This window comes from Drosophila rhopaloa, unplaced genomic scaffold (assembly GCF_018152115.1).
Source record: "Drosophila rhopaloa isolate 14029-0021.01 unplaced genomic scaffold, ASM1815211v1 contig_3, whole genome shotgun sequence".
Lineage (NCBI taxonomy): Eukaryota > Metazoa > Arthropoda > Insecta > Diptera > Drosophilidae > Drosophila > Drosophila rhopaloa.
The window spans coordinates 18,861,989-18,885,394 of NW_025335123.1; the positions used below are offsets into that span (position 1 = coordinate 18,861,989).

The following is a 23,406-nucleotide window of genomic DNA, read 5'->3' on the forward strand; positions in this document are numbered from 1 at the left end:
TATATAAACACATGTGTTATGTGCTACCTCTTAGATATACATATATCATAGTTTCGGTTATGGAATGAGCGCAAAAACGTGAACCGGATTTTTGGGGGTTGTGCAAAAAAGGTGTTAAACGTCTGAGAAGTTTAAAACAATAAATATTTTTTTATCAATTATAACTAGCTTCTTTAAAAGATGCATTTAATGTCCCTACTTCCTTGTATAAAATAAATATTCTCGACATTATAAAAAAGGTTCTTCTCATAAAAATAATGAAGAAAATTTGTTCAAGTAAGAAAGATACAGATATTTGCTCGCATATAGAAAAGTTTAACTTTGAGAAGTTCGACTGTAGTTTTCTTAAAAACCGAGATCAATAGAATTTTAATGGCCTTAGAGAGGTGAAGCGGACCCAATTAATTTATTTATTTCCCATAGTCAATTTGCAGTAAAGTCCTAATTGCCGAATAGTTGCAAAGACAACAAATGACGTTGTCTGTTAAATGGAAGCCAAAGATGAGGTGTTAATGCCAATATTGACTGGAATGTTTACCACCCATCATGGATGCAGTACCACTGACGTCATAACGAGCGCTTTGGGACTAGAAAGCTCTCGACACCTACGCAAAATGCTGCTCATAATCGCCGCCAAATAGACTCAAATTAAGCACCCCCGGATATACAGATGAGGTTAAAGTAATGGCACTGAGACTCTTGAATATATTTTGTTATTAAACATTAATGTTGTTATATGAAAATTATATAAGGAAGAGAGTGATTTATGCAACTGAATTTAAATAAAACAACCTAATTTTTTTCAGATCAATACTTGAGCGTTATTTGTAATTATTAAATTTTTAGAATGTGTTAACCCATACACCAATTCATATAACTTCGTCAAAAATATATTTGATTCATAAATATTGCGATCGCAAATGTATCTATGGAAGTGGGCGCGTGTAAGCCCTTGAGCCACAGTTCGAAATGGCCAAAAGCCACTCAAAAAGGGTAAACAAAGACAGTAAACGATAAATCGAAAATGATTAAATGCTCATGCGCGGGGCACTCAAAAAGCCGTTATGCGCCGCTACCTTTAAAAAAAAAGGTGAGAAGAAAAGCCGACAACGGCAATGAAAATAAATAAATATAAAACAAATGCAACTGCAACTGGACTCAAAATGTTTGTAAACAATGCCGCAAACAAAAACCTCAACAATAGCAAATTAAATGTTACTAGGTTAAGTTATTCAATTCACGATTCATTGGGCAAGTCATAAGCAATAGAAGATATCGATTATGTTGCCTAATGCTCGAATGACGTGTTTTGTCCATACAGCTTCGGTCGAGTTGATAGCTCGTAAAGTATTTGTAATACCTATTCCCTATTCCAACCCATTAACACCGCTGCTGTTGCTATACGTATACCATTGCTATACCAATCTGTCTTAAAATTAAGCTCATAATAATTGTTGGTCAAAACAAAAGCTTCTTCAGTTATCGATGCTAAACGATTGACCTCCACTGTGGTTTACATGCAATCGATTAAACTCCGCATAAACAGCTGACGGCGCTGAACCGTTAAGCCTCGTCATCTGGCAATGGCAATGAAAGTGCAACTGCAAGTGCAATTGCAAATTGCAATTGCAGCCGAACTAGCGATTGCACAAACACAAAAAAATAACCGCTGGCGTGTTTACACAAAATAAACAAATGGCAATAAGTCGGGAGTCAAGTGAAGTCGGGCCAACTCAACCAAGAAGTTATATGTAAACTATGTGGGCAAAGCAGTGCGACGGCACGGGGCTTACAGCGCACTGCTTGCAGGTTGGCCTTAAACTTTGCTTTTCAGGGTCACTTAAATAAAACCAATTGTTAGCATAATGCAATTAATGTAAAAATCTAACAAACAAAAATTAATACTTAGCATTAAATTAATTGCTGCGAAATGCATTTAACTGCGCTCTAAAAATAGCGTGCAGCAAAGTATGGGAAAAGCAATACAAGATGTCAAAGCAAAGCACACAAATAAACTAAAATAAACTTAAATAAAACAAAAGGGACAAACAAAGAGAGAGACACTAGGTCTCTATTTTGTAAAATTAGTAGCGATTAAAATTACATTTCACAGTGGTAGCTGTGAAATTTACCATTTCAGGCATTCAAATTGGGATTTCTTAATGGGTTAAAATATGTAAACCAGAATTGATCGAATATTTTATATCTTTAATTCTGTAGTGTATTTATTGTGATTATATAGTAGTTAGATTTCGTAAGTTACGTTGTTTTATAGGACGTCCAAATGATTATTCTTTGCTATCATAGATTAGCATTAGTTAGTGAGGTAACAGGTAGTGGTAGTGTCAACAATTAAAATTAAAAGCAAAATCAAAATAATAAGGTTTAAAGAAATATTTTAAAACTATAGATTAAAAAGCGGGTGTTAATGTTAATCAGGGAGAAGCACAAAAACAAGGCGGTTTAGGTGACAAAAATAGCTTACGTATGGGCCTGCGGCGCATGCGGGTCTCATTTTTCTCGCCGCCACTGTTGGTGCCGCTACTGTTAATCGGCTGCATCTTTCGACTGATACAACAACAAGTGGTAAGTGATATTTTACCGATTCGATTGGCAAAGCAAATATGTAAAAAGAAAACCAAAGGAAAAGCAAGAATTTAAGTAAAGCAGAATTGTCAAATTAAAGAAAATAATATTAGTATTAAGGCAGCATTACACTTTATTTTTAAATACCCATATTTTTTTTAGTAAATCATATGACGGATATTGAGGTTTTCTGAGGTAATCAAGAAATTTCACAAAAATAAGATTTTCGAATAATGCACTTTAAAATAGTAGACCATATTAAATTTCGTAAGCGAAGAAGTTATGAGATCGGATGTGGCAAATGGTAGTTCAAGCTACAAGGAATCGACTAGGCTGATAACAATTATCTACTAGCTCCTACAAAGTGTAATACTGCCATAAAAACACATTCGTGGTCCGAATAACCGACACTTTACTGAGAGATATGTGATCCAAATCTTTGGGTACACCACTGTGTGCGGTTCAATCGAGTGGAGATAATAAATAACCGGTTCGCGGCGGCCAAACAAAAAAAAGATATTTCACATGCACAATTCACATTTGGAAAATGTTTTTGGGTTCTCTTCGTCAGCAAATTCTCTTTGTTTTGTTTGGGCTGATGGTTCTGCTCTATTCTGTACCTTTTTCCCCCTTTTTTTCAGCAAAGACGCGTCAAGCTAAAATGTTCGAAGGCAACTAAAAGCAGCAAACAGATATTCTTTGCCGCCGACCGGCAAACAATCGCATCAGAAAAAGAAGAGCAGAAGGAAACTTTCGAGTTGTTCTGATATTCGGAAACTCAAGAAAATGGATTTACTAATTGTAGAAAAATGTGTACATATTTTGTAATTTTCCATGTCAACAAAAAATGTTTTATAGCTTAATCCGTAATGTACTTTGTTATTAAGTGTTGAACTGAAGTGATTATAGTCCACTTATGTTAAAATATTTGAAAAAAATTGTTTCAGGAATAAAGAATACAAAATCCAGTCTATAACCTTTTTACTAATACATTGATTAATCTATTGAAGCAACTAAGCTTTTTATTTTGGTCCTAGGTTAAGTTTATCTTCTGTCGTTTTGATTTGGGATAAACATTTTTAAAGTAGCAAGAAAATGAAAATAAACTTTTTATTTGTCAGATGTTTTCGACTGTGAATGAAGGTTTTCGGAAACAAGAACACTGATTTTTATCATTTGAAGCGTTAAGTCGCGTTTGAGCGACACATGGCAAGACCTACGAGCGAGTGAGCGAGATGGGGACAATGGAGCACTTATCTGGAAACCCGGCAACTTCGGTTTCAGGCCCCACTTTTTGGCGATAAGATAGACGCCAGAACAGGATAGTTGTATAAGCGGTATATTGATAAGACCCCATCAATATATTGGCCGGGTTTAATCAATTAATTGTGGGCAAAAACGAGGCAAAGTTCGAAGGTCAGCAGACGACTTTGCGAAAGGGCCCGTGACATTGACCTCGACACTTGCCAAACCAATATCACAAAAAAAAAATAATATTTATGTCAGTGGCAAGTTGACCCAGTTAATCGAAAATCGTGGAATTAAAGAAAGGGAAGACCAACAAATTTCATTCACATGGGCGTGGGAAAGAGAGGTAGCACAAACAAAGCGGTGCTGGAGCCAAATGGAGCGACACGCGTTCAACAAACTTGATTAATGGTTTATCGATTTGCCATCGCACACGTGCTTTGTCACTCCTATTGATTTTTACGGCATGGAAATCAAATAACTGCACATTCTTCTCCTCCCTTTTGCGCACTCCTTCCAATTTCATAACGGACCCGTCCCGTTGTTTGTATGTATGTGCTTGTGTACTTAGCCCACGTGTTGTTGTTTTTGTTAATGAGTGATTTTCATATATTATTTTTGTTATTATTTGTCGGGTGGCAGGAGGAAAAACACAAGACAATGGCGTAAAGTAGATGAAACACCGAGAGAACAGAAATCATAGTCGTTTCGTTTACACACTCGCAAGATAACCAAATAACGACATTTACTAACAATAAACAAATATGGGAACACAAAAAAAAAGCGAACAGAAGACACACACTCACATCTCTTCCAGACAACTTTTGTCGCGGTAACAGCGCGAACTGGAAGTTTACTCCTGGCTTCATTGACTCGCAATTTCGAACTGAGACGAGCCGCCACAGGCAACAACAACAACGCGTCGTGTGGAAAGCGGCATTTTCCACCCCCTTAAAAGCGGGCCAACAACAACAACGACTCTAAAACACGTCTGGCGCTTTTGGGGATGACACAAAACAGATGGTGAGGCTATCGGTGTCATCGATAGACAGCGACAGGGTAGTTTTCTAGCCGAAAAAATATTGCATTTTAAATTGCGACAGGAACGCCGCCTTTGAGATTAGGCTTTTGGTTATAAAATTCTATTTCATTTTGTTTAAATTTTGATGTTAAAGTTTTAATATTCCGGAAACAAGACGTATTGATATTATGTCCTTGCAACCTTATGTACGTAAGCGTTTAGCTTATTTTAGTCCACTTGTTTTTGTTAAATAAATATACTCGAACCCATTAATTTAAAAATATAACTATACTTTATTAAATTCGAATATATTTAAATATATCACGCACTAAACTCGAGAACCGCTACGATTTGCACATCACTATTGTTCTATTCCCTTTTACAGAATCCTTCCAGCCACTGGAAACTTCTTCTACATTCCGCTCCCATTCAAATTCGCGGTTTTTTCTGGAAGGTAAGATCATTGCCACTTGCTTCATTTCTTTTCTTTGTAACGGTGCTAAGTGCGTGTGTCGCGGAGCTGTTGTTAATTATTAATTATTTATTAAAAGTGTGAGTGACAAATTCGAGGACAGCGGAAACCAGAATATCAGTTAAGTCTTTTATTTTTATTTTAGTAAATATCAATTTAATTTTATTACTTAAAACCGACAGAATCAAAAGTTTTAGTAACATTAAAAACAAATATTTAATTTTTCTTTGTCCGCGGTACCTATCGCTTTTCTCTTTGGTTTTGTCTACGTTGAGACTCACACGCCGCCATTTTGAATTTGACCTTGATTGACTATGACTATCTCACTCTAATCTTTCGTGGGACTGTCCCTTGAAAACTTAAAATATGGCAAATAAGTTTACTTAAAACAATACAAATCTCTACTATTTGGTTATATGTACATATGTGCATATACACATAACTTGAAATCTAGTCGGAGATCTGGTGAACTAACAAAGTTTGATCTTTGGCGTCTATGCCAAAATAACCTAACCGTAACCTAAAATTGTGTAATTGTTTTTACCAACTATGTTTCTTATTTATTTTAGGAGTCGCCATGGACATGCAAACACAGCGCCCCATTACGTCCGGCAGCAGACAGGCCCCGGATCCGTACGACCAGTACTTGGAGAGCCGCGGGCTCTACCGGAAGCACACTGCCCGGGACGCCTCCAGTTTGTTCCGGGTGATCGCCGAGCAAATGTACGATACCCAGATGCTGCACTACGAAATCCGGCTGGAATGTGTTCGCTTCATGACCCTAAAACGACGCATATTTGAGAAGGTAGCGGCTCCACCCACATTTGTATACTTTTCGGGAGAGTCTGTAATCTCCTAATTCAGGAATTCTTCGACAATCCATCAGTCAAATATTCAGAAACATCTTTATAAAATTATTATTAAGTTTATTAGGCTCTTTCTGATGACACTATTGTAGAATAACTAATATTAATTTAGACCTTCATACTTTTTATATTCACCAGGACATTCCGGGCGATTTTGATAGCTACATGCAGGACATGTCCAAGCCCAAGACCTATGGCACCATGACAGAACTGCGCGCAATGTCCTGCCTGTATCGGTAAATGTTATCATCCAATACTTATAACGTTAAGAGCTTGCACAAACCCCCTACAACTTTTCTCATTACCTTACATTTTTATAGACGCAATGTGATTCTGTATGAGCCTTACAACATGGGAACCAGCGTAATTTTTAACCGTCGCTATCCGGAAAACTTTCGGGTCTTCTTCAACAACGAGAATCACTTTGATTCGGTCTATAAAGTGGACTATATAGAAACTGCCGCCATTTGTCAGTGTAGGTGTTTGCCTATTGATGTCAAGTATTTGCTATATATGGTTATTTGTGTATTACCAGCGATCGCCTTTAAGTTGCTGTATCAACAGCTGTTCAAACTGCCCGACGTATCGTTCGCCGTGGAGATCATGTTGCATCCACACTCTTTCGATTGGGATAAGTTCGATGTGCAGTTCAATGACCAGGGCTATATGGTTCGCATTCAGTGCTCCGACGGTCGCTCTTTTACGCTGGACCTGCCGGAGAATACCAACTGCATATTGGAGAACTTTATGCTGTGCAATTTCCATAGCACCAATGGCAGTCAAAGCAATAATAGTCGAAAGGGAGGCCGAAGGGAATCGAAACAGCAGGATGATCGGAAACTGCAAGGCCACGAACCAAACGACCAACTGCCCATGTGTCCCAACCGATTGGAGTCCTGTGTACGCCAACTTCTGGATGATGGTCAGTAGAGAGGTTTAAGCATTGCAAGACTTCAAGTTCATTATAAAATTGTTCTAATCACTTCTTCTTTTGCTTTTCAGGCATCACACCGTTTCCCTATAAAGTGGCCAAGTCCATGGACCCCTATATGTATCGGAATATCGAATTTGATTGCTGGAACGATATACGCAAGGAGGCCAAACGCTATAATGTATACGTCAATGACTATAACTTTAAGGTAAATTCGGGAGGAATTTGTATGATCGTTTACCAAACATACGCATGTTTCATGTCAACCCATCAGACTTCAAACACTTTCATTTCCATCTTCACACTCGCCACACTTTACACTTTAGTATATGTCCAGCTTTTATTCTTGCTCGTCTCGTTGTCGTGTGGTTTGTTTTCCAGGTGGGCGCCAAGTGCAAAGTGGAATTGGAGCACGAATCGGAGATGTACACGTGCTACATTCAAAGCATCTCCAAAGACAAGACCTACTGCATCGTCTTTGCAGAGATGCTTGGCAAGAAGCTATGGGTACCGCTTTTCTTACCTGTTTTTTATACCCTTGCAGAGCCGTAGATTTAAGCTTATTTAAAATCCGTGAAAAGCGGGTCAGATTTAGATTAGATATTTTAGGATTGTTACAAAATAATCTTTTAGTTTTTATTTACCTCTGAAGCTTACACTAATTTGTAGGTTAAATAATAATGTTTCAGAAATATATAATACAAATATAAGATTTTTAATTGTCCGATTCCATTTCCCAACGATATGATGGGAAGCTTTTATTATAAGAACGCAATTTTTTTAGATTTACATTTCTTGGAAATACGAAGTATTTAAAAGCAGTGGAAAGAAAATACTCGAAGAACATTTATTCGGTTTGGGTATATTTCTGAAAACAAGCTTTATCTGCAAGGGTGCTTCCAGTTTCGGTATCCGAAGCTAGTCTTTCTTTGGTGTTAGCTTATAAGCAGCTTGTCCCATCAAAAAAGCTTACTAATATTTCTTACTGGTCCAGGTTCCCTACGAGTCGATGCATCCGCTGCCTCCAGAAGAGTACCGTCCGTGGGCGTTGCCATTCCGCTATCAGCGCCAGATGAACCGTGTGACGTTGCCCAAGTTCGTCGGCAAATCAAACAAGATTTCGAAATGGAAGAAGAACAAGGTTTTCGAAATGGGGCAATACTTCGAGCCCAGCAAGTGTGATTTGATGCCAATGCAAGGCTACATACCCATGGAGAATTGCTATCAAGAGGTTCACCACCACCAGGAGGAGGAGCAGCGCCATCAAAGGGATCCTGATCAGCATGACCAGAATCCGGTCGAGGAGCAGAGGGAACGCGAGGATCCGCAGAAACAGCAGCAGCAGCGCTCGAAGGGAACGAAGCCTCAGCGGGTGAACTCGAATTCCAACCAAAACCAGGAGTCTCCGATTTCAGCTGCTCCGCCGCCCGCTCAATATATGAACTATTTGCCCCTATTGGCAGGTCGTCCTGGCCAGCCTCCCCCTGCGTGGCCCTCGTCTCCGCTGGCTCTTTCCGAGGAGTTTCCATTTCACATGCCGGGACCACCGCATCCTCCGCCAGCTGAAGGTTGTGTTTACATGCCCTTTGGTGGTTATGGTCCTCCACCACCAGGAGCTCTTGCTTTGCCGGGTCCACACCCATTCATGCCTCTTCCTCCACCGCCGCTGAATGTTCCCGGGGTACCCGAACCACGTCGTTCCCTTCACCTGAACGGTGAGGATTTGCCAGTCGATGTGAGCACTTTAAGATACTTCTACAACATGGGCGTGGACATGCATTGGCGCATGGCCCACCAAGCGCCGCCCGAGGATGTATCGGTATTTGGATACAATCACCAGAACAACACGGACCAACAGCCGGGAAGAAGTGGCGCCGGAGAGGACCATTTGGCGGCCGAGGCCACACCGCCACCCTCGCCTGAGGCTGGAAGTGCCGCGGATCAGCCGCCGCTGGAGAAAGCAGCCTTTTCCAAGCGCCAAATGAATCCGGGCAAAGCACGTGGTAAACGGCCGGAGCAGCTGCATGATCTGAAGGATCCTCTGGGCCCAGCGGCCTTTTTGCCCACGCCCACACCCTCCCCTAGCACGAGTGGCAGTCAGTTCAGTTTCTACACTTCGCCACCGCCGCATCATCTGATGTCGCCACAGCGTTTGCTCCAACCGCCACCACCACCGATATTTTTCCACAAGGCTGGACCGCCTCAATTACCGGGAACAGCTGCAGGACAGGTATGAGGATATATTATAATCTTGTATAATTCGGCTAGATTTTGTGTAAAAGAGAGGTTTTTAGGTTATATTTTAGTATTTATAAAGTAATTTAATTCATTTGTATAACAATTTGTTTTAAGGCCTTACTTTATGTTATTTACCCGTTCTCTAGAAACCTTTAAAACCCATTTTCCAGAATCCCTATGCCTGGGGCATGGCAGCTCCTCTGGTGGCCCCCTACGAGGTGATCAACAACTTTAACATGGAGCCGCCGGCACAGCCACAGCAACAGCAGGCACCGCCCTTGCCCGTCCAATCCCAGCCAGCAGCCGTCTATGCTGCACCGCGTCATCACTAAAACGGGGAAACAATAAGATCACTTCGAAGAGAGAGGCCATTCCCTCGAGTGCATTCCATTCCAATCAACGACTTTTAAAATTTAATCTCACTTTTAAATTTGTAGTCAACTTTTTATAAGCCACCTGCTCGGTGTCGCTCCTCCATTTACCATTCAGCTTCTGTACAACTATCGATTGCATAATTTAACGCAAATGTCAACTAAACTTCATTTTAATCTTGTAATTTAACGTAATTTTATGCGATTTTTTTAACACTTGCACCAAAGTCGGTGAAGGTAGCCTGCAAGAAAACAAAGAACAACCTATTTATATGATTTATTTAAAAACCTTAAAACTAACACTTACTCTATATATACTCCTATATATTTATATACTCGCTGTTCGGCTAGAGACTCACCCGTGTAAAGTGTACCAGAAAATTAACCATAAATAAAACAAGATCCGATTGTAACGCAAAAGACAAAATACAAGAAAGACTTGCAATTGCTGCAATTACGTGGTATTCTCGTGTTTCGACGCGATTTCAGATAGTAAACGTTGATTCACCTCGTAAGCGTGATTCAATGCAGATCTTATTTAAGATGGACAACTGAGATTATATCCTTTAATTGACTTTTAAAAAATTACATAATTTTAACATAGTGTGTTTTAAAATTTGCACTTTTATTTACCATCTGTAATAATTAAACGTTTTTCATTTTCCCAGTTAAAGAAAAAACCAAGGTTTAGTTTATAAAGTTATTTTATTTATTGTATGTTTAACAAATAACAAATTAGTGCTTAGTAACAAAAAAAAAACAATTTATAAAAGAGACAAGATTTTACTTATCACCCACACATATTTTAGAAATCCGGACTTTCAAAATAGGTTAAGCTTAATTCATTTTAGGTTTAGTTATAAGGAAACACCTTTGTTAAAACTAACCCAGGCTGAAACTATCAAGAAAGCTTAAGAAAAGCTGAGATAAGGTGTGCAAGGCATCCATGGTGGCTTCCGTCGTTCGTTTATAGGAGGGCTAATTGGAAGAAAGAAAAATAATTAAATTATTTATTTATTACATACCGGTTATATATTGTTAAAACTTAAAGCTTACTAAATTATAATTAAATAATGTTAGTAGCTATATGGTAAACTTTTAAAAATTATATTAGAAACAGGCAAATGATTGCGTTAAAGTTCCACAAAATATTAATAATCTATCAATATGATATAGATAGAACACTAGGGTATCACAGAAATATGTCGGTCTGCCCGAAAGTTTTTTAAATATTTATTTATAAAGTTTTTGGGTTATTTATCTTTGCCCTATATAGTTAAATTAAGGTGTGTTACAGAAATATGTCGGTCAGCACGAAATTTTCAGATATTTATTTATTATGTTTTGGTTTAGTTATCTTTCCCTATAAAGTTAGATTTAAGATTTCTCGTAGACGTACCTGATTCAAGAATCTTCATACAAACAATATATATTTCTGTGACAATTTCGGTTATCCGGATTTTCTGTGACACCCTACATAAGAATTACTTTGTTATTTGTCTTGTTTCTGTTTAAATTGTAAATGCGTTAATACTAGAGATATTTACTTGTCCAGAGCAAAAAGCAAGGAGTGCAAAGCACAAAACCATCATAAGGAACCACACTTGACTCATTTTGTTCTTGATTTTTTTCTTTTTAAACTGTGCCCAAAAGCTTTGATCTTGGAACCGATTCGTTTTTGTTGGCTTTATTAATTTTGTTTACTTGGTTATTTTATTAATGCTCTCAATTTATTTCTGCTTACAGACTGAAATCGCTGTGCAGAAGTGTCGCATTTTTATGCTGAATTTTCAAACTGCCAAATGGGCGGCACTGGGCGACCTACATTGCGATTTCACCTGTCATCAACCTACCTATTATTACCGCTGTTGTTGCTGTTTGTTTGTTATTGAAAGTTGCGTGGGACTCGATACGATCGCCAGAACAATGGGAAGGACAACCAACCGATGTGTGTAACGACAGCTCGCACTTCCAATTTGTGTGATTACATGCGACACGTTTTGGTCACCTCAAGCTCCCTAACTCGAATTGGTCGACATTGCTTAAGAACATCGAACAAATTTCTCGGTAAGTCATGTCACTACTTTTATCTTAAAACAAAGATATTTCTTGTCCTTTAATATCCGATATTTCGTGTCCCATAATATCCGATATTGCGTATCCCATATATCAGATATTTCTTGTCCCATAATAATGTCCCATTTGTAATGAGATACTGATATAAAAAAGATTTACTCATTTGCGTGAATAGAATTTGTTGAATTAGTTTTGAAGGGCAATATGTGGTAGAAATACATCTTTAGAATTTCGACAGTATTTAATGCCGAAAGAGTGTTCGAAAATAACAATACCTTGTGTTAAGGTCTATAGTGGAACTCCAATAAAACCTGTATTTTCCATTTAACCCTTGAAAATACCCCATCATTTAAGTATATTTTTTTTTTTCAAATTTTTTTATTTGTTTGCAAAGAAACCTGAGTGCCACGCCCCCTTGGCCGTTGAATGGGTTGGTGGAGTTGGGTGCGGATTGGTGTGCATGAGTGGGCGTGGGCGTAGGCATGGGCGTTGGGCGATCAGGCTGTGTTTTTTTTTGGTTTAAAACATAGTAACTAATCGGCCGGATAACCAAGTGACTGGACAGACGCTTCAGGGGATTCCGGAGCAGCAGCAGTCACCTGATCCGTGACTCCGCATCTTAATTTAGTAAGAGGAAGGAGCATAGCCGCCATGTCCGGCCGGACCAGCGCTGTAGTGCTGATGTCCGTGGCTCGGTCCGGATCCATAGGGACCCTCACGTTCGCCGGCAATGTTGGCGAGGGCGGACAGACCCTGGTTGCCGCTCTGGAGCAGCTGATAGCCGGCACTGGCGGCGGCGGAGTCAGCTCCCGAAGCGTAGGCGGGCAGGGCACGACCACCGTCATGCTGACCGGGACCATGGGGACCGGCACCGTGTCCACCATGTCCGTGACCGCCGTGACCGTGTCCGTGTCCGCCGTGTCCATGTCCATGGGACTGCGAGCCCTGGCCGTAGCCCTGCTTGTTCTCGTTCACGAAGTACTTCTCTGCTGGCGGCTTCACCACATTGACGAACACGGGCTCAACCTTGACGCGACGTGGGTGATGCTTGACGTAGACCTTGCGGAGCACGATTGCTGGGGGCTTGTGGAGCACCACGGGAGCGGGCTTCACCACCAGTGGGGGATGGTTGACCAGCACCTTGGTGGGCGGACGCTTCACAATGATGGGGGCGGGGCGATGGATCAGGATCTCGCCCTTGTTCTGCGGGTAGGTGATCGACGAGGTGAGGGTGTTGCCCTTGGTGTTGACCGGCTTGTAGGGGATGTTCTGGTCCGAGCCGTAGCTGCTCTGGCCAGCCTGGGCCACACCGGCGGCATCGGCTCCGGATTCCAGAGCACCGGCACCGGCACCAGCACCACCGAACTCGCCACCAGCTCCACCGGCACCACCGGCAGCAGCTGCGGCCGCCGAGGCGGCATCGGCACCTCCATCGGAGCCACCGCCATGGCCACCGGATACGGGTCCATAGCCCTGGGGACCGCCGTAATTGGCGCTCGCACAGGCCTGCAAAATGAGAAGGAAATGGGTTACAAATGGCCATACTTTTGATATGGTTAATTAAAGGTTTGGAAACTGATTATAAAAGTAACAATGTTGCTGACAACATAAGGTTAAAAACTTATTAAATTGCAAGCTTTGAATCTTTAAAAGTTCCTAGCTTAGATAGTTTTAAGAGGTTCATAAAAATAATAACTCTACAAAATAGAAGTTGCTGTTCTAAGATTCTAGACAGTGATGAAAAGTGGTATCAAAAAAAATTAAACTGGGGAAAAAGGGGTAAAGTGGCGAAATTGAATATATAAAAAAGAAAAATTGACTTCTTATAAAGAAAGGGTAAAGATGTTTATAGGAAAATATTATATGAAGAAGTAAAATGCTTTAACAATTCTTCTCCGGAAATAAGCTCCGATTTAGAGAACCAAGAAAGGATGAAGTACCCAATCATCTAAAACTGACATTTAACAAAATCCTCTATGGATCTTGAAATAATCCGAGTATTGAGAGAACAAAAGGGGGGACTTTTAGAACTCCGCTGGGAATAATCCTGAGCTTCGAGCGTTAACACTTACGATCAGGCAGGCGGCTAGCGCCCAAATGTAGGTCGATCTCGTCATCTTGTCTCCAAGTTGCAGTTCCAGTTGCTCTTCGGCGTCTGGTGTGCTCCCGCTTGGACTGTCTGCTGTCTTCTGCTGCCCTCCATTGGTGGCCGACTACTTTAAATATGCTCCGGACGCGTCTCCGGCTCCGGCTACGTGACATTTGGATTGATGGCGACTCCGGTGCCGGCTGTTCCGCTCCGGGCCCACGCGATGCGAGCGAAACATGGCCAAATGTTGATAGATCGCACGCATCGCGGCCAGCGCATATCACGGCGTCTCTTCCACTTACGTAGAAGCCACAACCCAAAAACCCAGTGGCCAGTGGCCATTACAATAGCAATAAGTGTATATCAACAGCCGGGCTTTGAATCTCCACCGCATATCGAGGTCCGAACGTCTGTGCAGATAGCGAAAATAGTTCCGCATTGGCAGACATAAGACCCGAGAGTCAGAAAGAGAGAAACCGAGTGCTAGTTGGATAGGAAAACATGATTTCCACAGATTCGCAAGTCACCAAGCAGGTGGCTGTCGACAATCCTAGAATTTAATATGATTTTTAAAGATTAAAGTGAGTAAAAGTGGTTTATGGGATGGTTGGCATAAGATATCCTTTAATAGGTAGTTGAATAACTGAGAGTTTTAAGAGGATTCTTTGATTTCTTGTTTAGAGAAATCCGTTTCAATTTTTGTGCCAAAACAACCACTTTATAAACTCTTAAAGTTTTATAAAAACTTCAAGTTTATCCCTCTGACCCTTTGAATGGCCTTTCAATTGTGAAATTTATTTATATTAATATAGAAAGTGCATTTCATAAATCTTTAATATTTATTTTTATTTAATTTAATGTGGATTCAAGACTCTGCCATAACATAAATTTAATAAAAAAAAAAAAAGTTTAAAAGTTGATAAGTTCTTTGTGTTTTTGTCAGTGACATATTTTGAATAGACAATTTTAAATAATTTTACTTTTGGACTTCAGAATGAAAGATTTGTTATATTTGTACATTTAAAAATATAATAAAAAGCGAGTTGATAAATTTGACCCATTATTTATCTTAATGATAAATTGAGTTAACATACGATCACAAGTGTGTAAAATAATTTCATTCAAGATATTGATATTTAATATCTATAAAATGATATTTCGTAAAATATATAAAAGATACTGATCATATCTATAAAATACTTTTTCTGGAATATCTTATTGATAAAAATAATGGATTTCGAAATAAATAAATAAGACTATAGTAATGTGAATCCTAAATTTCTGTGTCGATAACTTGACCTCTTTAAATCGGATATCTCTAAAAGTTCACGGTCTAATTCTTGTATTCTTTGCGTTATGACCTATTTTTTTTATTTCCGAATGGCAGTATGTTTAGATGGGAAGGTTAAAGTATTTATTATGTATTCAGTTTATTGATGACATAAACTTAAAGTAACGCCTTGATAAGTTTGATGATACCATTAAGTAATAATATAGTTACACTACGGAGTTTGCTATCTCAAACTTCAAGTTAAGCCTTGAATAAGTTTAAAGTATCGTTTTCATGTTTGCTATATATATTTATGATGACATGTCTGAATAATAGCTTTGTAAACACTTTGCAACCCCCTTCTTCACCACCAAAATAATTTCCACGAATCGTTTACGTTTTAGGTAATTTTATCATTTTTTATTTGCACTCAGCAATTGGCAAAGAAAAAAAAAACAAAAATTTAAATTAAACCAGCTGTCGCAGCTGAGAAGGAGCCAGGAGACCCAGTCCAGGTGGCCGGGAGGAGCACCTAGTAGTTGGGCTGGCCGTAGGGGGCGGGGCTGTTGTACAGTGGGGCCTCGTTGCCGTAGCCATTGCCATCGGCGGAGGAGGCGGCACCGGCGGCGGAAGCGGCCGATCCGGCATTGCCATAGCCCTGGGGCTGGCTGTACTCCCGGGGTTGGCTGTAGACGGGGGCCACCACTGGGGCCAGCGGCGCCTCGATCTTCTTGCCCGGCTTGTAGACCTTCACGTAGACGGGATTGAGGCTCAGCGGCGTGGGCACCTTGTTGATCACCTCCTGCTGGTAGATCACCGAAGGCTTGATCTTGTAGATCACCGGATTGCCACGCACCACAGTCGGTGGGCCGCTGTTCACATGGGCTGGCGGTGCACCTGGCTGGTGGACAATGATGGGGGGCAGGGGCTGGGTGGCGATCACCTGGTGGTTGTTGTGACCGGAGGGGACCAGCAGGGAGCGGAACAGGTGCTGGTCGACGAACTGCGGCGACACCACCTTGATCTTGCCCTGCCGGATGTTGCTGGCCAGATTGGTCTCCGCCAGAGACTCGGCAATGTCCTCGGAGTTCTTCAGCTTCTGGTAGTTGGGATCGGCGTTCAGGGCCTGGAGTTGCGCCTGGACGCGACCCAGACGACGAGCCTCCTCCTGCGAGGGCTGGATCTCGGCCTGGGAGGCGATCTGGTTGGCAGCCGGCTGGTTTCCGCCCGTCGCCACATTCACGTACTCCTCGAGTCCGGCATTGGGACCGGATAGGTACTGTCCATGTCCGTGTCCGTGTCCATGTCCGCCAGGGGGACCATAATTAGCGCTCACCAGCTGGAGGAGGAAGAGGGTGGGGTGGGAGATAGAGAAATGGACGCAGGTTAGTTAGATGCAATGTGGCCGCCATGGATGAGACCTGGCTACTAACCGGCGCGGCGGCGATGGCTAAAATGCCAAACCAGAGACCGAGTTGCATGTTGCCGTTTACGTGTGGATCGTCTACTGCTCGCTGTCTGCCGATGACTCTGGCTCTTTATAGCGCCTATAATCGCTGCCCGCCACGGCCGGCTACGTGATCCATCTCCATTTCCGATTTCGCGCCGCCGCATCTTTGTCTCGCCATCGTGCCCAGAAGATCTGAAGACAACCTCCTAACCCTAACCCCCAGAGCACCGTCGTCTGCTTTCCGCCCGTCGCAATCATCTATTTGTGGCGGTCGCCTTGGCTTGAATCACAGTTCATAGCTCTTCCAGCGATTGACCCAAAGATCGGGTGCAGTCGCTCCGAATCTCGGTTCAGGGGTTCTTCACGGAGCTATTCTCTTCGGAAGACTTACGGATTGTCGCATTTCAGGGAGTGGCTTTTGATAGTCTCTCTGAAACACTTTTTGATTCACAAAAGATATTCTCTTTAAAATTAGATTTCAATGATATTTTTAAACTTTTTGATGGAAATACTCATGAGTTGCTTAAAGTTTGATAAACTCTCTAATATTGTCTTTAGATTTGAATTGTTTCTAGAAATGTACAAAAAGGTCTTACAAATCTTTAGATCTTCTCTTCTTCTTTTGAACTATTTCTCTGGCTGATATATTTTAGTTAAAGTTATTTTGAATTTCTCTTTGAACTGATAACAATTTAAACTTGAGATACTCTAAATAAAATCTACATAATCTGATAAACTCAATAAAGAGTTCCGAGTGAGATATTACAGATAAAATACAGATATATGGTATGTAAGTATAAGTATAAATAGGTTATGTAGTTTGGCAGATTACTTAGTCTTAATTTCCCTATTGTTCAAGTTTCAGTGATTGCGACAACCTGTTTTTAAAAAAGGTAATTCCACTTGTGTGACGACCTGCTTAAATTTGAAAGATCAATTAATGTGAGTTCCACAGAATCCTTCTACTTTTTTTATTCTGTTTATTACCATTGGATTAACTTTGGGCAAAAAAAAAATTAGTTTTCAGTGTTTTATTTATTAATGAACTTCAGTCAATCGTATTTTACATGAATACATATTTGGTTTCAGTTTTAGTTATAAATATATTTTAATAGTTCCTTATATGTATAACTTTGCTTAATCTTTAGCAGTATACAAAGTATTGCTTAGATAAAAACTTACAATTTTTAGGTGGATATTTTCGTCTCAATTTTAAAATATGTATTTAAAACATTTTACGAATAGTTGAGATCTTCGAAGATGTTTTCATTAATAAAAGTATCAGGCTTTTTTACTTGATACAAAAATGTTAATAATAATGGTTGAGTAATTTGAAGCTTTTTAAGTTATGCAACCAATTTATTAAAATTAATATTATTGAGTCACTGAAAATGTTTTTGTTTTTTTGATAAGCTAAAATGATCTTATCGTTTTTAAATCCAAACACAACCACTTTTGATTTATTTTTTCTGTTTATTAGTTGTAGTAATTCCCTTAATCTCAGTGTTTGTGTGGTTTGTGTTGTGTGTGTGTGTGTGGAGTGTGTGCTGTGGGTGGGTGTGGCTCAGCCCCATTTATAGAACTCAATGGACTGGGGACCGCAAGTCTTATGTTTAGCAAAGTGGCATTCCCATTTCAGAGACCCCGTTTGAAGAGTAGATAGGTGAGATCTCGCGTGGGTCGACTGCCGTAGTCGTTGAAGGGCGACTTGAAGTTGAGCTGGGAGCCAAAGGAGTCCACCTCCTCCTCGTATTTGGGTGGATCTCCTCCACCAGATCGCACTGGCGCCGTGTTCGATTGGGCGGCGTGCAGCTGGTCCTCGCTAGAGTTGATGATGTAGCTCTGGGGCTTGTAGCTCTGTGGCTTTGTGTAGGTGTTTCTGTGTGGTGTTTGTTGTGGGTATTGATGGGTGTGTTGTTGTGCCGCAGGTTGTGCATAGTGTTGTGTGTGCTGGTGGGCATAATTGTATCGCTGCTGGGAAGGATGTGACTGCTGGGTCTGCTGGTTGATGAGATACTGCTGCTTCATGGCCATGGCTCGGTTGTCGAAACCCTGGCGATAAGCTGGTCGGGATTGGCGAGCAGGAGGAAGAGGATGCGGTGGAGGAGCTCCACTGCCAGGTCTCTCAGCACCCGGCAAGTACTCGTGATGCACCTCCTCGTGGACACCATTCTGGTTGGTCTGGTTGATCAGGCGGTTGTATTCCTCGTTGGTGCCGCCCACCTGCAGATGGATGGCATGCTTGAAGTCCTCGCCGAGGTGCTTCAGCCAGAACCTATCGTCCACGTCGCCGGTGGTGTAGATCCTAGTGGTCTGGCCACTCTTCTGCTTGCCCGCCACCGTGCCCGTGGAGGCCATCACATCGATCACATCGTACTGCTCCTGACCACCATCGACCTTGTTGAAGGGTTCCACCTGGGCTGTCAAGCGATTGGTGGTCTCTTCCAGCGGCGGACTCGGACTAGTGCTGCCATTATAATCCTCCTCAGTGCTTGGCGTGGACTCACTCAGGTTCTAATAACAAAATCTATTATATAAAATACCTATTTAATGTGTATATTTTTTCAAGACCCACCTCTGCCTGAATGATGGCCAGTGCTGTGAGCAACAGAAGCAGTATAGGCCAACTGCCGTCGGTTGCCATTTCGACTGAGGCCCCCGGGTCCCATGGATTCCACTTAAATACCCCCAACTGAAGCTCGATTCGCAAACAAAAAAAATACGTGCCGGGACGTGATCTATAACCAGATATGCCAAATTCACTAGATGTCTCATCCACGAATCTCCAGCGATCTTGATGCGTCAGGGGGAAAAAGAGAAAGAATGCTCATTTGTCAGGGTCATTTGAATTCTTTTGCTCTACTCAATGGGTTCGGAATGATTGTTTCAGTCTTCTGGTGGGGTAACTTTGGGTGTATGTGCCATTAATTGGATGCTGTTAAACATTGTTGACATGTCGAAATACGAGTCATATCGTATCTAAATCTTGAATATTCTAGAAAAGCTCATACAAGAGTTCCAAGATTCGAAACTATTTAATTTATGGGAAATGTAAACTTAAAGTAACCCTATAGTCTATAATTTTGTCTAAAGTATGATATGAAACAATATCTTTGTGTCTGAAATACACACAAAATTTATTTTATTGTGTTAGATCACATTTATGCATTGAGATCGTTTATTTTAGGGTACACATTCACCAATAATAGTAATTTAGAGTAGCTTGAACAAGAGAGAGGACAATATAGTTATATTTTGAAACTGAAAAATCCAAGTAAAGTAAATTAAACAAAGTTATGTTGATGATGCAATCTAAATAAGTATTTCCAAATTGTAAATATCTTACTTTATCTTTACTTTTCACAATACACTATTAGGTATTTAAATTACATTTTTTTTAACTCATAGTTAATTTACTCTTTGACCATTCAATAGCGTTTATTATTACTATTTACTTCCCAAGTTTTTCGCGAGTTTTGCGAACTCTTCTAGAAATGTATTGCTTTTGTGGTCACGAAACTTAAGGCGTTTTTGCCGCTTTTGTAATATATCTACGAGTATGTTTTGGCTTTTCGATGGTATGCGATTGCAAGAATTTCGTCGGTGAATGATGAATTATTTTTTTGAATAAAACAACAAGTAATGTCAACAAATATTCAGCCATTGACAGGTCGTGATAAATCTGGGTATATAAGCGAAAACCATTTTTCGCTGGTAGTAAAAACTTTATTAAAGATATCTTAAATTTAAGACCAAAAATTCATGTTTTGGAAATACTCTTTTTTTATTTCAAAATCACGTGTTCACAGTGTGAATTTAAGATTTATTACAGTCCATTTACTGAATATCCTTTATTTATGTTTTCATTTCTTTCAAGTTATACTGATATTTTGAATTTTTGTTTTAAACAATCCGTGTTGTTTTTCTTAAACTGTTTTGTTGAGACACTTAATAGACATTTGAAGATTAAAAACGTGTTTTTAATGATTTTTCAAATAAATGAATATCTAATATGAACATCGTTTTTACAAGCTTTATAACTGGTACATTAATAAACAATTTTAAAAACTTAACATATTCTTTTCACATCCAGAATAGTGCCCAGTAGAAATTGAAATAAGATTAAAAAGCTGAGATAGTAACAGAAATGTCGGGGTATACTTTTAGGGGTATCATATAGTCCCAAATAAATCACTCCCTGCGTTGAATGTGCACCATTGGAACCCAAAGTCATCGAATCGAGCATTTTTGTTCAAGTAAACTCTTTATTAACCTGTTAAATGGGGCAACTTCTTGGAGTGCCGACAAAAGCGGAAAACGTAAACAGAAATCGGAGGTTGGAATCGCCGATGGAAACTATAGTACATATTCACATAGCTATATATACAAGCGAATGGAGACCCGAAAGCAGAGTGCTCCACTGGCCTACTTTCGGCTGGATTTTAAGCCGAGCTCAGCAGATCGATGGGTTGGGTTGGGTTGGTTTTCGGGCTGGGTTTTGGCTATGGTTTTGGATTTTGATTATGATTCGTTATTCGTAAGACCTCTCTTCAGTAGTTGTAGCCCGCGTCTTCGCCGCAACTGCAAAGAGAAGAAAGACGAAGACGGTGGGTGAATGGGGAAAGAAACAACCACAATGTTTTTTCAATTTATTATATTCTGTTTTTTTTTGGTTTATGGTTTTTTAGTTTTCTAAGTACTAAAGATAGGTTTCGTTTTTGGGGGGTCTAGAACCAGGCCCTCAGGTAATCCGTGATTGGCGGCGCACTATAGGTGTCCACACTGTAGCCATTCTGGGTGTGGCTTTTGTAGCCATAGGTGTGGGCCGGCTGTCTGGCGTAATCCTCCCGCAGACTGTGTTCCGGCTCCGCGCCCTGGTCGAATCCCCAGCCGCCCAGGCGGCCATCGATTAGTTTCTTGAGGAAATCCGTGGTCTGCTGCTTTTGCACGGGCTCCGGATCCACCAGGCTGCCCTCGGTGGAGTAGTGGTGATCGTAGGCCGGGTGATTGTACACTATCCCGGAGATGATGCTGTCCAGTTGGGAGTCGGAGACGTGCTCCACGGGATAGCCGCCGCCGAGACCCAGAAGTGGTGCGCCATAGGATCGCCTCGTGACCGACTCCAAATCCCCTGCAAACTGCAGCGGCGTGGAGCTGTACTCCTGCGGATCCGGCACGGAGGTGGTGGACAGGAGGCTCCTCAGCTGTGAGTCGTCCACGAACTTGTACTCCTCTTGATGATTCAGCGGGGAGGGAATCTGCAGGGGATAGTAGCCAAAGGCGGCCCTCTTGGATGGGATCGTATTTTGCTGCTCAACTGGTTCCTGTTGCTCCATTTGTCCCATTTGAGGCACTTGCTCCATTTGCCCCAATTGAGGCACTTGCTCCATTTGCCTCATTTGAGGCACTTGCTCCACCTTTGGCAGCGACTCTTCTGGTGGCGGTGCCGCCGCTGTCATCGCTCCACAGCCCATGTGGCACTGGCCCGGCTTAAAGTCCGGATTCAGGGTCTCCGGCATGAACTGGATTATCTCCGGGGCGGTGAGATCTATTTGGGAGCGCTCCTGCTCGAGGAGATCGTACTCCCCCTTGATATCTCGCTTTCTCAAACGGCGACCCAATCCCATCCAGCTCGGCTGGGTTTTCTTGGTCTTCCTCTTGGACTTGGGTGCGGCGGCCACTGGCTGCGGGGATTCCACTGGGATCAGGCCAAAGAGCTTGAGCTGCTGCTTCTGTTGGGCAGGAGTCAGATCCTTGTGGTAGAACTTCACAAAGCGCGGTGGACGTTCCTGGAGCTGTTGTTGGCGCATCATCCGCCGGCGGATCAGCGAACCTGGTGGCCGGAGATCCCGGCGACGACGGATGGCGTTCGGCGACCTGACCGGTGGAGCTACGTACCTGTGCTTTTGGCTGGAGCAACTCGAGCAGCTGCAGGTGGACTTGTTCTTGGCCTGGCAATCTGGAAAAGATTAAATAAATTTGTGGATTTTTATAGAAGTAATGTAAGACAAATAGCTTATTATCATTCAAATGTTAAAAAACAAAAATGTTTAATAGCGTAGACATATTTTTGACCTCAGGATATTTAAAGACTAAGGTCTGATCTAAAAATCCACTCTAGAGCGATCTGTCCGCTCAACAGATTTTAGGCAAATTGAGAATTTGGATCTAACAATTTAATTCAGTATTTAACAAATAATTTAAAATGGAAATATATCATCCAGAGCTTGGAAAGCTGGTTGATCTAGAAGACTTTAAGGTTCCAGGATGCTGTCCGCTTAAGAGAGAGCTGTCCGCCTAAGAGAGTTTTTGCGATTTAAACTTAGACTCTGACACTTACCCGCCTTGTTGACTGTGATCCGATCCACCTTGGCGTACAGCTTGGAGGGATTGGTCTTGGGCGGAGCCGATGTCCTGGGCTGCTCCACGGTGAAGTCGAAGCTGTAGCTGATCTTGGCCTTGGTCTGGACGGGCTTCTCCACCCGATAGCCGTACTCGCCGCCCGCATACTTCTTGGGCTTGGGGGGATTGGGCACGTTGAGTTGGTAGCCCAGCTGGGTGGGACAGGCGCAGCTCTCGCCCGTGTAGACGACCTCCACGGGAGCGGAGTGGACGAGGGTCGCGAGGGTCACGAGTACCAGGCCCACAATGGGGGCTATCATAGCTGTTGGGTGCCGCATCTCGGTTAGATCTTCTCGGTTATCTGCCTTGCTGGCTACTAGCCACAGAATGCCCCACAGCATTCTTTATATCATCTCGCCCAGCTCGGACCCCAATGCACTTGACTT

General features: G+C 41.6%; 7 protein-coding genes across 12 annotated transcripts in view; 2 read left to right on the forward strand and 5 right to left on the reverse strand.

The window, feature by feature from the left end:
- The window catches only part of LOC123037954 (solute carrier family 41 member 1), a 35,225-nt gene extending 30,386 nt beyond the window's left edge, over window positions 1-4,839 (reverse strand). Inside the window, exons 1-2 of one of the 3 annotated variants that reach the window (XM_044460882.1) lie at window positions 4,641-4,839; window positions 2,486-2,568 (exon numbers count right to left, since the gene is read on the reverse strand). In XM_044460882.1, the coding sequence (XP_044316817.1) occupies window positions 2,486-2,561 (76 nt within the window). In that variant the 5' untranslated portion in view covers window positions 2,562-2,568; window positions 4,641-4,839. Of the gene's footprint in view, window positions 1-2,485; window positions 2,569-4,640 lie in introns of those variants that run through there. The other 2 variants (XM_044460878.1, XM_044460879.1) reach the window with 2 other exon arrangements.
- A 417-nt stretch (window positions 4,840-5,256) lies between these two features.
- On the forward strand, window positions 5,257-10,154 carry LOC123037973 (protein ovarian tumor locus). 3 transcript variants are annotated; one of them, XM_044461039.1, is made up of 9 exons: window positions 5,257-5,309; window positions 5,897-6,132; window positions 6,332-6,429; window positions 6,514-6,668; window positions 6,729-7,115; window positions 7,196-7,332; window positions 7,506-7,631; window positions 8,119-9,354; window positions 9,533-10,154. In XM_044461039.1, exons 2-9 carry the CDS (start codon window positions 5,905-5,907, stop codon window positions 9,692-9,694), a joined length of 2,529 nt encoding a protein of 842 aa, XP_044316974.1. In that variant the 5' UTR covers window positions 5,257-5,309; window positions 5,897-5,904; the 3' UTR covers window positions 9,695-10,154. The 3 variants fall into 3 exon arrangements, with proteins under 3 accessions (XP_044316974.1, XP_044316973.1, XP_044316975.1); XM_044461038.1 differs by lacking the exon at window positions 5,257-5,309 and adding an exon at window positions 5,353-5,447; XM_044461040.1 differs by lacking the exons at window positions 5,257-5,309; window positions 7,506-7,631 and adding an exon at window positions 5,353-5,447.
- Window positions 10,155-12,167: 2,013 nt separating this feature from the next.
- On the reverse strand, window positions 12,168-13,996 carry LOC123037985 (chorion protein S38). The gene is made up of 2 exons (XM_044461148.1): window positions 13,882-13,996; window positions 12,168-13,315 (listed from the first exon to the last, which is right to left on the reverse strand). The coding sequence occupies exons 1-2, from the start codon at window positions 13,924-13,926 to the stop codon at window positions 12,434-12,436; spliced, it is 927 nt and encodes a 308-aa protein (XP_044317083.1). The 5' UTR covers window positions 13,927-13,996; the 3' UTR covers window positions 12,168-12,433.
- A 1,564-nt stretch (window positions 13,997-15,560) lies between these two features.
- Window positions 15,561-16,671, reverse strand: LOC123037990 (chorion protein S36). The gene is made up of 2 exons (XM_044461209.1): window positions 16,602-16,671; window positions 15,561-16,507 (listed from the first exon to the last, which is right to left on the reverse strand). The coding sequence occupies exons 1-2, from the start codon at window positions 16,647-16,649 to the stop codon at window positions 15,701-15,703; spliced, it is 855 nt and encodes a 284-aa protein (XP_044317144.1). The 5' UTR covers window positions 16,650-16,671; the 3' UTR covers window positions 15,561-15,700.
- Window positions 16,672-17,488: 817 nt separating this feature from the next.
- LOC123037964 overlaps window positions 17,489-23,406 on the forward strand; it is a 28,376-nt gene continuing 22,458 nt past the window's right edge. Inside the window, exon 1 of the mRNA XM_044460999.1 lies at window positions 17,489-17,560. The gene's annotated coding sequence lies outside the window, so the exon portion shown is untranslated. The remainder of the gene's footprint in view (window positions 17,561-23,406) is intronic.
- Window positions 18,072-19,265, reverse strand: LOC123037965 (uncharacterized protein At1g21580). Its single transcript, XM_044461000.1, has 2 exons — window positions 19,194-19,265; window positions 18,072-19,132 (listed from the first exon to the last, which is right to left on the reverse strand). The coding sequence occupies exons 1-2, from the start codon at window positions 19,260-19,262 to the stop codon at window positions 18,254-18,256; spliced, it is 948 nt and encodes a 315-aa protein (XP_044316935.1). The 5' UTR covers window positions 19,263-19,265; the 3' UTR covers window positions 18,072-18,253.
- Window positions 20,870-23,326, reverse strand: LOC123037959. 2 transcript variants are annotated; one of them, XM_044460992.1, is made up of 3 exons: window positions 22,959-23,326; window positions 22,517-22,577; window positions 20,870-21,199 (listed from the first exon to the last, which is right to left on the reverse strand). In XM_044460992.1, exons 1-3 carry the CDS (start codon window positions 23,296-23,298, stop codon window positions 21,169-21,171), a joined length of 432 nt encoding a protein of 143 aa, XP_044316927.1. In that variant the 5' UTR covers window positions 23,299-23,326; the 3' UTR covers window positions 20,870-21,168. The 2 variants fall into 2 exon arrangements, with proteins under 2 accessions (XP_044316927.1, XP_044316926.1); XM_044460991.1 differs by lacking the exon at window positions 20,870-21,199 and having other exon boundaries at window positions 21,256-22,577.

Coding starts and splice junctions, on each gene's coding strand:
- LOC123037973 (XM_044461039.1), top strand. CDS start 5,905: ATGGACATGCAAACACAGCGCCCCATTACGTCCGGCAGCAGACAGGCC. Junction 6,133..6,331: donor AACGACGCATATTTGAGAAG/GTAGCGGCTCCA, acceptor TATATTCACCAG/GACATTCCGGGCGATTTTGA. Junction 7,632..8,118: donor TGCTTGGCAAGAAGCTATGG/GTACCGCTTTTC, acceptor TTACTGGTCCAG/GTTCCCTACGAGTCGATGCA.
- LOC123037985 (XM_044461148.1), bottom strand. CDS start 13,926: ATGACGAGATCGACCTACATTTGGGCGCTAGCCGCCTGCCTGATC. Junction 13,316..13,881: donor CGCTAGCCGCCTGCCTGATC/GTAAGTGTTAAC, acceptor CTCATTTTGCAG/GCCTGTGCGAGCGCCAATTA.
- LOC123037990 (XM_044461209.1), bottom strand. CDS start 16,649: ATGCAACTCGGTCTCTGGTTTGGCATTTTAGCCATCGCCGCCGCGCCG. Junction 16,508..16,601: donor TAGCCATCGCCGCCGCGCCG/GTTAGTAGCCAG, acceptor TTCCTCCTCCAG/CTGGTGAGCGCTAATTATGG.
- LOC123037965 (XM_044461000.1), bottom strand. CDS start 19,262: ATGGCAACCGACGGCAGTTGGCCTATACTGCTTCTGTTGCTCACAGCA. Junction 19,133..19,193: donor TGGCCATCATTCAGGCAGAG/GTGGGTCTTGAA, acceptor TTTTGTTATTAG/AACCTGAGTGAGTCCACGCC.
- LOC123037959 (XM_044460991.1), bottom strand. CDS start 23,298: ATGCGGCACCCAACAGCTATGATAGCCCCCATTGTGGGCCTGGTACTC. Junction 22,578..22,958: donor GATCACAGTCAACAAGGCGG/GTAAGTGTCAGA, acceptor AATCTTTTCCAG/ATTGCCAGGCCAAGAACAAG.